General features: G+C 44.1%; 1 protein-coding gene across 2 annotated transcripts in view; it reads left to right on the top strand.

The window, feature by feature from the left end:
* SNAP25 (synaptosome associated protein 25) overlaps nucleotides 1-15,537 on the top strand; it is a 61,714-nt gene that overhangs the window by 26,425 nt on the left and 19,752 nt on the right. For both annotated transcript variants that reach the window (XM_058020990.1, XM_058020989.1), the window contains exons 2-4: nucleotides 6,447-6,581; nucleotides 7,211-7,252; nucleotides 15,390-15,438. In XM_058020990.1, the coding sequence (XP_057876973.1) occupies nucleotides 6,510-6,581; nucleotides 7,211-7,252; nucleotides 15,390-15,438 (163 nt within the window). In that variant the 5' untranslated portion in view covers nucleotides 6,447-6,509. The remainder of the gene's footprint in view (nucleotides 1-6,446; nucleotides 6,582-7,210; nucleotides 7,253-15,389; nucleotides 15,439-15,537) is intronic.

Raw genomic sequence — 15,537 nt, 5'->3', positions numbered from 1 at the left:
GTGGAGATGGGAGGCAGATTCAGTTGTTAGACTTGGAGAAGCAGTCCCATCAGAGAAGAAGGACACCTGCATGGTGCTGATGGATGGAGCCAGCAGCAGGAAACCCAACACCTGCAGCACCTCACACAGCTCCAGGGATCTGCCTGCAGGCAAGGCAAGCAAGCCCTAAGAGTAAAATGATTGCCGAAGGTGATGCAGGAAGACAGGAATAAACTAGGAATTACCTGCCTCTCCTGAATTCATATTTGCAACATCTCAGTGTCTGTCTTGTCCTAAGTCACTGTCTGACAAGCCCTCATTGGTAGGCATTACTCTTTGCTGAATATCAAGCAAGAATTTGGAGTGAAATTGGTTATTATCCCTATACTCTGTCAGCCTGGGCTGTGGAAGTGGGCCCGAAGGCTTGAAGCAAAATGCTGTGAGACTGCAGCAGGAGAAAGATGAGGTGTCTGTGCCTTGGGTAAAGGCTGACAGACCCTACAGAAACAGTGCTCCAGCTTTTTGGTTTAATCTCTACCACAAATGTTTAAAAGTTGTTTCTTTGGAAATGAGAACTTTGCTGAAAATTTTGTGAACAAATTGGACCCATGCAATAGGTGCTGGAGAATTGAACAACAGACTTCCTACAAGACTTTCTTTCAAATCTATTTAGAAATTAAATCTAAATTAAAATTCCGACTAATTTTTCATTCTTACATTTTATGCCACAGTGTCAAATGTTTAAATAGGATTTTGCATTACAAAATTATCTCATTTCCTCTCCAAGTGCTTTCAGATCAGTTAAAATAAAGTAAGAGCAAAAGCAGGGCATGTTTAGTTACAGACAGTATTAATTTTGGTAAGTTCTGTGTCAAAGAAGATGGAGATGACAGAAGTCAGAGAAGCTGGAGCTTGTGAGGGCTGTTGTTGAGAGCCCACAACCTATAAAAACTCCATTCCCAACTCCCCTCAATTTCTCACCAGCTGTTGCCTGTCACACCGGCTGTGGGCAGCACACACGTGGCTTTCCTGGCTTTCTGTGGGGATCTGCCTTCCAACACTCCATCCTCAGCACAGCTTCAGGGGGAGCTGCTGGTGTCAGTAACACACACAGGAATGGTTCCTAAGCATACTTTTGCAGTAGGTTCACACTTTTCATGTCCTTTCATTCCCTGCTGGTGTTATCAGGCTGTTCCTGGGCTTTGGGGTTAATGCCAGAGCATTTCCTTTAAGCCAGCTGCCAGAAGCCCCTTATGGAAGACCTGTGAAGGTGGTGGATGACATGGCCAATGCGCTGGCCAGGGGAGCTGTAGAGAGCTCCCTGGGCAGTGCCAGCTGTCGAGGAGGTCCAGCAGGATAAAGGATGTGTCCTGTGACAGGAGGACCCTAAGTATCCCCAGAGCTGTCTTGTGCCTGACACCATAGAGGCTGAACACCCTTTGCATGGCACTTGGGAAGCCAAATGAGGGGAAACACTGGGGAGCAAGGATGACCCCCTTCGTCTCCCCCTTTGACAGTGTTTCTTCTTCTTCTTCTACCAACAGCCAGACAGTAGCAACAACCCAAATTCCACCCTTAAATGGCCCAACATCCATCCTGAGACACTTGCTTCAAAGTCTCTCCTCGGGTTTTCTGTGGTTCTATAAACACCACAACACTGTGGTAATGCTTTCAGTCCTACAAGAAAGAGGCACAAGGAGTGGGATTGCCCAATTCTGACTTTTTTAGTAAAATACGCCAATGCAGTCATCTTCTGGCTACAAATATCTATGGGAAGAGTAGATGTGTCCTTTAATAACAGAGAGAGGGCTTAAAAAAAGAACATTTTATTGCTGTGTTGCCTTCACTCCAGTAAATGACAGCATTTTCATTTTCCTGTATTTATTGCATTGAAGTGTTTATATCACTGTGAAGCAAATATTTGCTTTCAAAGGTCAGTCGCTGTATCTCTCTTCCTCTGGGAACAGACATAGGTCTCTCTGAGCCTTCAGTATTACTCCATACAGATTATATAACGTTCTTGCTGAGGGATCCTTTACTGCATCTTGGCACTACTGAGATAGCAGATGCAGAATTCAAAGCATAATAGGCAGTGCCTTTCCATTAGGCAGTCTATATTTCTCTCCAACATTGTCTGTGGTGCTTCTGTATGAGCCCTGGCATAAGGGAGGAGACTGTCTGCAGGGAGCTGAATGTAAATGACCCGAGTGCCTGCAGTTGCCTGCATTGTGTAGGAGACACAGAGCGCAGCCTGGAACATGCTGTACGCCGTATTTTGTAGCAGGCTTTGGGCTTTTTTCTCCTTCTCAAAGAGCACCGGGGATGTTTGTGTGTGAACCCAGAGGATTTCCTTTTCCGAAATGGAAAAACCAAGGTCCACGTTAAATTTTGAGGCTGAATTTGTATAAGCATTACCAAAAATACAAACACAAATTGAGTGAATGTAGGGTCTGTAACTTCTGTAGCAACCTTTTTTTTTGTAATCAAATTTTTAGATTGAAAGAGCTTAACATATTACATCCTTACTTTGGTTTTCTGATTTGTCATCTCTGCAGGGACCGTAGATAAAATAAAATGTAGTTTAAGTTAAAAGTACTGAGTACACTTTAGGGAGTTTATTTCAGTTATATTAGAGATCCCTAAGATAATTGTAGGATTTTGACACTTGGTTCAAATTAACTTCAATGAGAACAGAATGGAAAATATCAACTAGTAACAAAAATAAATTCTGCAAGGAATTTATTACCCTAAGTCCTTGATATTATCTTAGGCCTGTTTCTGTTCTACTTAAAGAAGTGCAGTTTGAGTGGGCCTGAGCCAGAACTGTTGCTTTTGAAAGTCTGTCTAGTATCAGTAAGAGCAAATTCATCATGGCTTAACTTTCCTTGACCATTCCTGCAATTGTTAATTTTCAATGTTTTAAAACATCAGGAGTTTTAAATAACAGCTTTTTATAGGTGTGCCTAAGAAACACTATAGAGGGAGAGCTGTTACTTTGTACTTCAGAGCAATAATTCCCTTTAAAACATAATTCTTCTGTCACCAGGATTTTTATTGATAACAGGGTCTGTTGTTGGAAATTCATGACACTGGAATGGCATTTCAGCCTAAACAGGAGTTTCCTTGAAAACTCCTATCTCTAATTTGTCCTATTCCACATTATAAATTGCAAAATCTGAAAAAAAATTTAAAGTCATTCCCTGCCATCTACAAAATATATGTAGTTTATCACACTGTGTGCAAATCAGTAACCTTATTGATTCTTGGGCACGGTTTTCTATTAAATAAAGTTGAATCAGCACAGCTGCGGGGCACTTCTGTTTATGACTAAAACTTGATGTAAAATGACTTGTCTGGAAGAATGCTTTTTGCTATTTCTCAATCCATGCTAAGTGCTTTACAAATACCAAACAATCTCAATAAACCTGTCAAGTTCGATCACTTGCTGCGCAACATCTCTCTGCTTACAAGCTCTGACACTTTTTTTAGCTTGATGCAAAATAAGACACGTCTGTCACTAAGATGCCAACTGATGGCTCTAACAAACCAAGAAGGGTACCTAAAACAACCCCACAAGAGCATGGAGTGACAGGACAAGGGACAGTGGCTTCAAACTGACAGGTAGTAGGTTTAGATTAAACGTTAGGAAGAAATTCTTGACTCTGAGGATGGTGAGTCACTGGAACAGGTTGTCCAAAGAAGTTGTGGATGCCCCATCCCTGAAAGTGTTCAAGGCCTGGTTGGATGGAGCTCTGAGCAACCTGGTCTAGTGAAAGGTGTCCCTGTCCATGGCAGGGGGCTGGTATGAAATGTTCTTTAAGGACCTTTCCAACCCAAACCATTCTGTGCTTCTGTAAAAGTCTCTCCACATTTGTTTCCTTTTATTTTTGCACCACCCAGTACCATCACTGGCTCATGATCAAAAAAAAGAAAAAAAAATGTAAGGAAAACATCAAAAGTCAGGCTGGAATCTACCTGAGAATGGAATTTGCTGTGATTTTTTTTTTTATCTGCAGAGACTGACCAACAGTCAATAAATAAATTGCTGTTGTCAGTAGAAGCCCTTATGTCACCTCCACTCACTTACAGGTCTGTAATTATTCAGCTCACACTGGATATGCTTAGAAAATGAACCAAATTCCCTGCTAGCATCCCACCCTCTCACTGATGCATCACCTCCCACTTTACAGCTAGTGAGATGATACCAACAGACACAGAGCAGAACCACTTTCCTGCCCATCAACATCTATACGTGTTTACCAGTTAGATCAGTCCCAAAGCCCAAAACAAATTGTCCTGATTTAGGCTCAAGCTCAGTGCTACTCCTCTGCCAGCACAAGTGTAGCCAGGGGTCCAGGCAGAGGAGAATATTTTAACCAGATGCTCAAAAACTAGGTCCACAGACTCAGTCTTGGTATTCTGGTAGAGAGGCTATGCCAGAAATATTTCTGCTCTGGGTTATGCCTCAATATGGGGAAAAACCACAATTTGTGAAGCAGTGACCAGTGCTAGAGCCAGCCAAGTGGGACAGGAGTTTAGAGCATGGTTCTTTACCAAAATAACTTCTTTTTATCCTGGCTGATCATGCTCCATTTGCTGGCCAGGAGCAGTGTTTCGCTGGAGCTGAGTGCTCTGAAGGGCACCACCAGCACAGCAGCGGAGTGGGAAGGTTGGGGTGGCCTTGAGAATATCCCCACACCTTCACATGCCCTTCAGAAGAGACCAGTTCCTGGTTTATCTTTTCCTCCTAAATATCCAAGTGCACCATGCTTTTGTAAAGCTCATTTCCTGCTCTTTGTGAGCATCCTTGAAGTGTCCGATACCAGCCTGAGTATTAGCCATGAAATTAAGCTCTGCCTTTGCACAGCTGGGCTTGCAGATGAGTTGCCTAAGCTTGGTCCTTCACACTGCTGTGACCATGCAGCTGGCAGGACCAGGTGGCCTCCTTCTCCAGCAGATATTTAGGCTCCTACACATGGTGTGACCCATCACAAAATGCCAGCCTCCCTCTGACAAGGATGTGGCGATGTGCGCAGTGATGAAAGTAGAATATCGTGCCAATAGCTGCAGGGCTGACTCCTCAAGATGGATTTCTTCCTGCTGTAGCTTCAAAGAGGAAAAGCAACCATGAGTGAGGGCACAGCTAATGTGAAGGCATGAAGGTCACATATTCCCTCTCAGATAAGAAAAACAGCAGATCTGTTGCTGAAGCTGCAGAGGAAATGCAAGGAGCTGTCTGCTTTCCTTACACCTTTCTAAGCAAACAGGGTGTGATCCAGGAAATATCCCTGCCACTCAGCTATACCTGCTCATGCTCCTGATGTCCTTATGGAGAGCACCATCAAAGAGAGGGATGGTTTAATCTCCAATATGCAACTTCTATTTTAACAGAGTTGTTATTGCTAAAATTTTAGAGCCAAGCTCTGCCCTGACTTATCTTGTTTTTAACAAAGGCTGCACTTATCGCAAAGACAGGACAGAAAACAGCCCCCGGGATCCTGCCTTCTTTAGAGCAGCTTTGCTGAAAGGGGCTGCTTTTGTCCTCTTTCTGTAATTGAGCATGATGGCATCTGCTTTATGGCTGTTTACTTGCAGTCTCCCACAACTTCCCCACCTCCTCTGCACCTGCAATTAGGTTTTCCTGCAATGAACAAATCTAACATTCAGTGAGCAGTAATTTGCAATGTGCCATGCTTGAATCAAGCAAAGAAATAAGCCAGTGTTGTTGTTATAAAGACCTGACAGATGGTAGGAGGGCCCGCCTTTCTTAATCAAGTCATGCTCACTAATCAGAGCTAGCTTGAATTTGTAACAAAAAGAAACCCTACCAAATTGAGGATTAATGGGCTGCATCCCGACCTCTGGTTAGGACCAGCTCAGGGGTGTCCTTCTGTATCAAGAGGGATAACGAAGATCAGAATCTGACCCACTTTGTGGAGAAGTTGAAAATACCAGTTAGGTCCTACTGTCACTTCCCCCAAAATGAAGGGTTCTCCCATGTAGACGTCTCCCAGTCTAGCTGTAAATATTATTTCATAGTCTGAGCTATAGTATGGTGGATAAGTCATTAGCCAATGAAAATAACACAAAGTTTCATAGTCTTTAATTTAATTACAAATGTGTTAGCTGAGCATCCAGCCCTCCAAGCAATGCAGCTGAAACATAGGGCATGAGGGGCAGAGGCTTGACCTTGACCTTCTTCACATTAAGCCTTTCAATTCTAAAGAAGAATGAATGGGTTTCAAGATTGTTTCTGGCAGCAGATAGCATCTCCTGAGTGTCCAGCTTCTGTATGAATTGCATTTGAAAGGCTAAGAAAAAAGGAAGGATTTGCTCTCTTCATAGGAATTACTATCCCGAATGAGACTTTGGGCGAGGACAGGGATGTAATAAAAGTGCTTTTGTGGGACTGATGTTTAAGCATGGCTCCTAACTGCACTGTTTCTCTTCCTTTCACTGTCTTCTAGGCTCACAAAGCAGCTGAGTGCAAATCCTGATCCGCAGCGTCCCCAAACACCCCCACAGCTAAAATGGCGGAAGACGCGGATATGCGCAATGAGTTGGAAGAGATGCAGCGGCGTGCCGACCAGCTCGCTGATGAAGTGAGACCAGTAGCTAAACTGGGAACTTGGGGCTGGGCTTGGTGTGAAACACACAGCCAGAAATAGGAGCTCATCCCACAAAGGATTTCTAGAGCTCTTTTCCATCAGCTTTGCACTGAAAGCGGAATTGGAAATGAAATGAGCTGGGGTAAAATTTAATGTTGTGCTCAGTCCAGATTAGGGAATTTATTGATCATGAGTTTGGTTTAGGTATTAGATTGTGCATCAATTTGACTGTCCTCAGAGCAAAAGGCAGCAATTTAATATTTTCTGAGGATTCCTTCGATTTATCAAACCTATTAAATGTTAGAAGTCACCAATTAGGTTTCTGAAGAGTCATAGCTGAAAACCACAGACGTTATTTTTAAAGTGGAACACCTGTGGTTCCAAGCAGCACCGCCACAGCGTGTGAGCAAGGGGAGACAAGGGGAGACTGCAGCTGCCTCGAGGTGTGCTGCATTAGCCATCCACAGAGCTGGAGATGGAGAGATCACCAGTGCCCAGCTGATGCCCTGATTTGGAGAGGAGGGAAAGAGTGCAGGGAAAACATCCTGTCAGCATGAGCCTGCACATTAGCGCTGGAAAGTGTAACTTGCCAAATCTCAGTGCTTTTTCCTATTTTTTTTCAGTCCCTTGAGAGCACCCGCCGAATGCTGCAGCTTGTTGAAGAGGTAAGGACTTGCATTTCATTTCACTTCCGTTGTGAGCAGAAGTGATGGAGAGCCTGACTCTGGAAGTGGCTTTGTTTAAATTCACATTGCTAGGGCCTGGCCATGGCTTTACGTGCCACTGTGCCTGCTCATCCCTACCCCTCACTAGGGCTGTGCAAGACATCGTTCCCTGGTTTCCAAGGCATTGATTTGGTCATACCTGAGGCTGCATTGAGACAGGATTCTGGAAATAAATGAAGGAAACAGCCTCTGAAGGTGACCTGGAGTCAGGGACAAGTGGCTGAGTTTGCTGCAGAGTTCTGGGAGCCTTGTGCCAGGACCACTCTCACGTCCTTGGCATAACGCTGCAAGAGGGGAAGGTGAGAAGGGTCCTTGATCCATTTTCCCAGTCTGCTTTAAATACTTCCCTCTCCATAAACACTTGCAGCTATTTATAGAACATTGGTCAGCGCAGCATTTAAATGCTATTTCTTTGTGTATCTCTGAAATATTTATCAGGATTTCAAGGCTCATGAGATGTCCTAGATTGACCACTTTGGAGTTCTCTGATTTCCCATGGTGCTAAGGAAGGGGATCCTGGCTTGGTTCTCACAGCTAATACCTGCCTGGAGGGAAAAAAACAATTCAATCAGTCCGTATTTCACCTTCTCCACAATAAAGGGGTTGAAAAGTTGGGAAATCTTAACTCGGTTTAGTTTAGAGTGTTCAGCTATCAGGTGATGGAAAACTTTGCTGCTGCCTGACAGGACATATTATTTTCAGGCACCATGCGAGCCCTGGTGCTGGAGCTGGTGACATTTTTAATCAGGGTCATCAGCACTGACAGTCCCAGTACTCCTGACAACCAGAGGAGTCTCCAGTAGAGACACGGGAAGAAAATTACATCAGGTCTGGTTCAGGAACAAGAACAACCCCAGCCGTAGGCTTTATGGCCTTGAAATCAATCACCACTGTGAAGATCAATGGAGTCCAGTGGAGACAAAATTAAATTTCCACGTACAGACAGACAGATGGGTCACTGAGCATCGCTTCTCCTCCACAAACACTCTAGATCAGGGCCCCTCGCAGCCAAAACACTCTCTTGTCTCACGAGCAATCTGTCCCTTTTTGCTGCTCAGTTCCCTGGACATGCCATTCCTAACCACCACTGACGTCAGCTCTGTGCTGGATGCAGCTCCTGCTGAAATCTACTCAACAACAAGGAAGAGAGGCTCATATGAGTACCCCCACAGCACAAGGCAGGAGAGCCTGCTGCCCCAAAACGCCTGGGATCTAAATAGACAAGGCAGATGATGAGTGGGAAGGAGAGGCGCAGGAAAGGGAAGTGATTTGCTCGGGGCCAAGCCATGAGTAAATATCAGCCCTGCCTCTCCTGAGCCGTATCTGTGCGGCCTGTGCGCTGCCTGAGTCTTCCTAACATATTGAACCAGCATATTGTGAATGCCACTGGAATTTCAGTACTAAATCACAGCAAATGGCAAAGTGGGAGGAGAACTGGGACTGCTGAATTTACCAATGAATTTATAGCACTCTTTGGAAGAGCTCAGCGTCTCTGGACCTGGCGTTTATTCAGATGCCACAATATCTTCCTGTCCAAATAGAGAGGCTGCTAAAACTAGCACTGAGTAGTCAAGGGAGTTCTTCTAAAATGAGCTGAATATTATTTTCACTAATGTGACTACAGGAGACCTTTAAAATTCTTCTGAGGCCTAAACAGCTGGTTGATCATTCCCATCCCTTTTCCTAGGTACTTTTTAAAAAAATGCAGCATTTAGGGAGTGAAAGATTTTATACCGAAAAGACAAATGGCGAGAGTATTTGAAATTGAACTTGCACTGCTCTGATTCAATAATCCTCCAAAATCCAATTAGACTTCCTCACTTAGCAGAACCTGTCTAGTAGACAGAGATAGAAAATACTAGAAAGAATTCTTTTTACTCTGTTCTCTTGACACAGCAGATCTGTTCTTCTTTTCTTAGGAAAAGGATGCCTCCATGTTTAAGCATTATTACTGTGTACATTTTTATGGATTGATACTGGGGAAATACAGCATAAACAGACTGACTGGACTCCATCCTTGAGCCAGGAGAGTGCTGTCCATCCAAGGAAACCCCATAGCCATGTAAGACCTAATTGCAGGTCATAGCCTGGGGACATGTCCCCAGAGGACACGCCCTGCTTGCCCCAGAAGACAATTCAGAGTTTGGAGACTAAGCCCCAATGCTGTTCTCAGGGAACATGGGCAAGGAAAATCAAGGATGTCATTGTGTCTTGGTTTTATAAGCCGGCTTTGCAAGAAGCTGATTTTTCCAGTCCTGGCACAAGAAGGGAGGCAAGAAGTGTTACAAAAGCAGCCCCAGCTTTGCCTCAAGGCAGCTCTGTACTGGAATGGCAGATTCCAAAACCCAGTTTGCTCCATGGTGCCCATTGTGTCCAGGCAGTGCAGCTAATCTGCGCTGACCAGTGCGCTTTTGAGCCACTCAGTGCTATCAATACCTGTATTTTATGATGATGCTCTGCAAAGTTTGGGCCAAAACATAAAATAAAAATGAAGTGAGGCAGAACAAGTGAGACTAAATACAGTTTGTAGCTGACCTTCTTTTTATGTTCAAGCTTTTTTTCTCTGAGGCAACATTATGCAATGCAGAATATCACATGCAGGGAGAAGAGCTGGGATTTTGCTCCCATCTCCCAGTGCCACTATCATGGCCTTTAAGGAAAATCAGTTGTGGTAGTATAGGGGAAAAAAGGATGTTTTGTAGCTATGAAGCAGCAAGGAAAAAATAACAAGATCAGTAGTGGTAAAAGCTCAGAAGAAAGCACTTAGGATTGTACAGACAAAAGGGCTGTTTTGTACATTTAAATCCAGACAGGACTGTCTTCTCTCATGTGAGATGAGAGTGAAGTATCGAAGGTGAAATGCTGAGCTATAAATGTTTGATAACTGGTGCTGCCCTATGCAGGATACTGAACACACAGAATGCCAATTTACCAGCTGTGAGGGTACCCTGACATTTATTATCACAGCCAAACGCTTCTTAGTCTGAAAAAAACAGAAGAAAAAGTGCTCTATTAATTTAGAGTTTGGCCCAAACCTTGTCAAAGCTGATTTGAAATTTACCTTTGATATCATTAAACCTATTGGAAGTACTGAACTATTGGAAGCATTTTCCTCAGAAAAGTGTTTTAACCAGTGTAATTGCACATATCTGGCATGAGGGAATGTGATCCACAATTCTGGCCTCTCTTCCTCCAGGGCAGGATTGGCCCCCTTGGTGTGTGCTAGCCAGGGGGATAGCAGATTCACGTGGGCTGGGATGTGCCTTACCAGGCAGAGCAGCAGCGTGTGCCTCTTTAATCAGGGAGACATCGGAGCGTTAACAGCGTGACAGGGAACCTGGAGCAGGAGCTGAGCAAATTCATTGCTACGGATGACTAAAAAATGTTTCTTTGACCACATTTTTGTCTTTAGGGTGTTGACAGTTCTCTTTAGTGTCTGTGGGAACTGCTAGCAATGTCAGCCTGTCCTGGTACATAATTGTCTGTATTAATTTATTCAAAACAAACTCTAATTCTGGATTAAAGCAAAATTCTTCATCGAAGTGGAAGTTTATGTGTTCGTCACATAACTGAGAGTGTATATTTGTCTTTCAGGATACCTCCTGAAATGCAGGGAAAGTGATTTCCAGAGTTTGGATTCTCTATCTGATACAGCATCCCTTTACAGCATTAGGAAAATCTTCACTCAGGCTAAACCAAAATTTGAGTAGCTGCCTTTGGTAGGATAGGACCCAACACACTGTGTTTCTGGAGGGACTGATGAGCCCTTTGAGAAGTCAGTCCAATTGTCTTCTCACTTTTATTTCCATCTTGGGAAATTAGGTTCTGTAGCAGCAATAACAAGAAATGATACAGCAACGCAATTCCCCTCCAATGTGCTGGGCAAATTTTAGTGAACATTTTGTTGCTGACATGCTTTCAGTGAAACCCTTACAAAAAATCCCAAACAAACAAACAAACAAACAAAAAACCCAAAGCAAAAGCATCCAAAAATTTTTTAAAAGCTGTTACAGAAGACTAAGAATAATGTCTATTAAAGCCTCCAAAAGGGTTCCCAGTAATGCTGTTAACCAGGCTTCACTGTAGCACTGACAGACTAAAGTATCTATGAGTTGTATTAAGCCTGAAGATTTAAAATCATATATTCTGGTTCTTTGATTAATAGCTCTGCCAGTGACCAAATGGAGAACCTGGGCATGTGCTTCATATAAATGGCACAGAACCCAAACCAGTACTGCTTGTTAATTTGCTTTTATTCAAGCATTAGAGCCTGGCTGAAAGATTGAAGGACATAAACTTTCCTGAAATGTATGGGGTCTGTTTCACCTAATGTGATACATTTTTAAGTCAGAAGTGTTGGCCTCCTGCCCTGAAGGGTCATCTCATGTGCAAAATTATTTTATATATTATATATTTTACCATCTGCAGAATACCTGCATTATGGATAAACAGAGGAACTCCAGGGCTGCCAGTTTAATGCCTCAACATTAGCAATTCTTGCTGTGCCATTTTCTTATAAAGGACAAGAATGTGAGAGTTTGGCTGTGCCATGGCAAAATCCAGCAGTCCAAATTCTCCTCTCAAGTGCAATGAGAAGGCAAGGAGAGTCAGAAGTTGTTCTCAAAAGAGATGGGTGCTACAGATTAAAGAGCTGGATGAAAATGGCGTGTGCTCTATGAACTTTTGAGGGTCCTGTGAAAGATGCATTTCTCATCTCTCTGGCCTGACCTACCCTAAGCATTTCACTTTTCTGAGAACCCTTGTTTTGCTAAAATAATACAGGATTGCCTCTACAAGGACTGGAGGGTCTGAAGAGATTCCTCCACTGCACAGGAGAGAAGAAACATTCTAATCCTGGCCAAGGTGGGAATTGAGCACACGATTTCATAACATGATGGACCCCACTAGTTCTATGAATTCATGGCTTCCCACACAGGCCATCACTGATATTGAGGAGCACTGGATGTGTGTGGGAATCCTTCCTGAGCCCTCAGGAGCAGCCAGAGCCAAGCACAGTCACTGGGCCATGGTGATGTGAGTCTGTAACCAAGGACTCAGAGGCAGAGGCTGTGAAACCTGTCCTTCTGGACTGGCACTTGACAGCAGAGCTTTCATCACCTCCTGTCACGCACCGTCCTCACAGCCAGCTCGGGTGGCACCTGCTCCACTGAGACTCACGTGCCTGTGTTTGCCCCCTGAACACTCTTGCTGGACACATTTCTTCCCCTAGATTTCTTTAACTGAGGTCTTGTACTTTCCAGAGATGCCTCAGTCTGTTGTCCCTGGGGATCAGACACAGAGTGCTTCTCTCCTGCTCAGACATCTGGATGATGAACGCATTTTTGGAACAGTTCTGTCTTACAGAGAAGTTTGGGTTTCTGTTATCTAAGATATCAGCCATAATGGAAATACTGAGCTTTTAGAAAAGTCTGGGCCTATTTTAAATGCACAAACATGATTTATTTTTTGATTGATTTTACACATTTAATTCTTTTTGGGGAAAAGCTGTAAATTAATGCTTAATAGAAATTTGGAACAGAAGGAGATTGTCACTTGATGTCTGAATCACATCTCATCCTTTTCAGTCACCACCTCTTTATTAGCTTCAATATGCTTTGGATTAGACCACAGATGCAGACAAGTTTATTCATTGCACACCCTTTAATATTTTCACATTTTTGTTAATGCTGTGGCAGGCTGTTTGCAAGAGATACATTGTTGCCTGATAAAATTAAATGGCGCTGATGATCAGGTAAAGAACAGAAAATTTCACCTCTTTTGCTCTGTGTAAGGATTTGATGTGAAATATAGACCATAGGGTCTAGTTCCTGAGCTCATCTCCCAGCACATGTCTTGTTCAGATCACTGGACATCTTAGCTCTATAAAGGTGGTTTGCTTAGATGTTAAATACAGCAGGAAAATAAGGTCAGAGGGTTGAAGAGCAGTAAATATTTCTTAGCCCAACTATGTTTGATTCAGCAAAAATTTTTGGAGCTTAGTATTTGGAAAGGTCCCATGTCAGACTGCACCCTATTTACTGAAACACAAGGTGACTCAGGACCCAAGCAGCCTTCTAGTGTTTGCATGAGTTTCCATGTTTGTTAAAATACATACAAATCTGGGGGGGGGGGGGGGGGGGGAATTCCCTGGTTACCAAGAGTATAAAAACATCCAATAAAAAATTATTGTACAGGCAGTGCTTAGCAGACACAGGGTGCTTAGTGCCCCGCAGAAAACATTAGCTAATTAAAGGTGGTTTCTTTATTCTAAACCTAAGATAAGCCTCGCACCCTACGTTTCGAAAGGCTGCAAAAATGAAGGCTGGCTGAGATTCAAGTAAATACAGTGAAATTGAAGGGAGAGAGAGCAGCAGTGGGCTCCTGGTAGATGGCTGACCCAAGGGCAGCAGGGTGCAGCAGACCTGGGGGAAGCAGGAGGCCTTCTCTGTACATCTGGCAACTCACACAGGGACTTTTTACAAAGAGACAGCAAACCAGCCTGCACACATCTGATGCTTTTCCCAGTTTCCGCAGTGATGTAGACATTGCAGACATGAATGGGGGTGCAGGGAGAAGCAGAGAAGAGCAAGAGGTACCTCGTGTCCCTCTTGAGCCGAGCAGATCCTCTGGAAGCACAGCAGAGCAGCACCAGCTGCACCAGCAAACAGCCCTGAGCATGGCAGGGCTGGGCTTGTGGCTAAGCCAGCGTGGGCTGTGGGAGCCTGGGAGGGCCCTGTGAGCGTGGGCAGGGCAGCTCATGGCCACAGACACTTCACTGCGCCCACAAAAACTGATGAGCAGTGAGAAGGGCAGCTGGCAGGAAGGATAACATGAGGTCCTTGATTTGCCTCCAGGAGTGGTGAAAAGCAAGAGGGTCAGTCAGGAGTTTAGTTTTCTGTTCCTGATGTAGCTGTGCAACCGTGGGCATCTCCCTGCCCTCTGCAAAATCGACACCACCACCACCTTTATCTGTTTCACAGGAGCATGGATCACTTTCTGTTCATGGCAACAAGTAAATTACTGGTGCGCATGTCCAGGTAGCTCTGCTGTCAAGCTGTCAGGCCACAGAGGACTTACTTCATCTGTTATTGACATGCAACAGTCAGGAGATCATTCAAGCCATTAATTATTCACAGATGTTATCACTGCTCCAAGCACAATGGAGCTGGTTTCCCCTTTGTAATTAAAAAGGAGATAATTTGATGTGCGGTTTAGCTGAGCACCACAGCACCCAGGAACCAGAGACACCCGATCACATCCCAGAGTGATGATAACACATAATAAAAATTGTACTTGTGAGAGGTGCCCTACCCTTGGCTCAGCTTTGCTCCAGCCCTGTATCCAGCAAAGGCAGTGTTAAGATTCCCACTAAGCTCCGGGAGCAGAGGCAGATTCAGTGTGTAGGTGTTTTGAAAATCCTACCTTCAAGCTCAATTCAAAGTCCATTAATGCTAAAGGTGTCTGTTGACTGAATTAAAACTTGGCTCAAACCCATATCTATTAGATCACTGAGCCAAAAAATATGGCTTAATCCTATTAAATATTAGCCTGCTTTAAACTGGATTTCCTAAGTAGGTAAGCTTTCTGACTTCTGTCAGCAGCAAGAGCTGTGCACAAACCACTGTGCCACCTTCCCAAACATGTTTGTGTCAGACCTGTTTTCCCTGGGAATTTCTCCTGTGAGATTCACATCCACCTACAATATCAACACCCCCATCCTCCCCTCTCCTGCTTCCCTGGACTTGGAGATGAGCCTTCTCTTTTTAGAGATTACTCTCGTGTAAATTGGTTGTTTTAATCTCAAGGTCCATGGCTTTGTGCTTTTTGCAGAAGTTGGGTATGGCAGTGAATCCAGAAGGACGGATGGTACAATGGAGAGTACCTAGCTCCTCACACAGTGTCCAGGCACATAAGGCCTTTGGACTGTGCCATCAGCCCCTTGTCATTCCTTTCACTGTTTTTCTTGTGTCTTCCTATGTCCCATACCAAGGGCTGAGTGTTCCCTCACTGATCTCTCTTTCTCTCTCTCTCTTCTCCCCCTGTCTCTCCTTACCTTGCTACCACTATTGGGATGTAGAGTAAAGATGCTGGTATCAGGACTTTGGTTATGTTGGATGAGCAAGGAGGTAAGTTCAGATTGCTTCAGTAAGGAAGTATAACCCTTTCTAAAGTGCTGTACTGACTGTGTGCAACCCTGGAAACAAGGGACAGAAAATACGTGTGGT

Source organism: Melospiza georgiana, chromosome 3 (genome assembly GCF_028018845.1).
Source record: "Melospiza georgiana isolate bMelGeo1 chromosome 3, bMelGeo1.pri, whole genome shotgun sequence".
Lineage (NCBI taxonomy): Eukaryota > Metazoa > Chordata > Aves > Passeriformes > Passerellidae > Melospiza > Melospiza georgiana.
The sequence above is the reverse complement of the archived record's forward strand: the minus strand, read 5'-3'. Positions and strand labels throughout refer to the sequence as shown.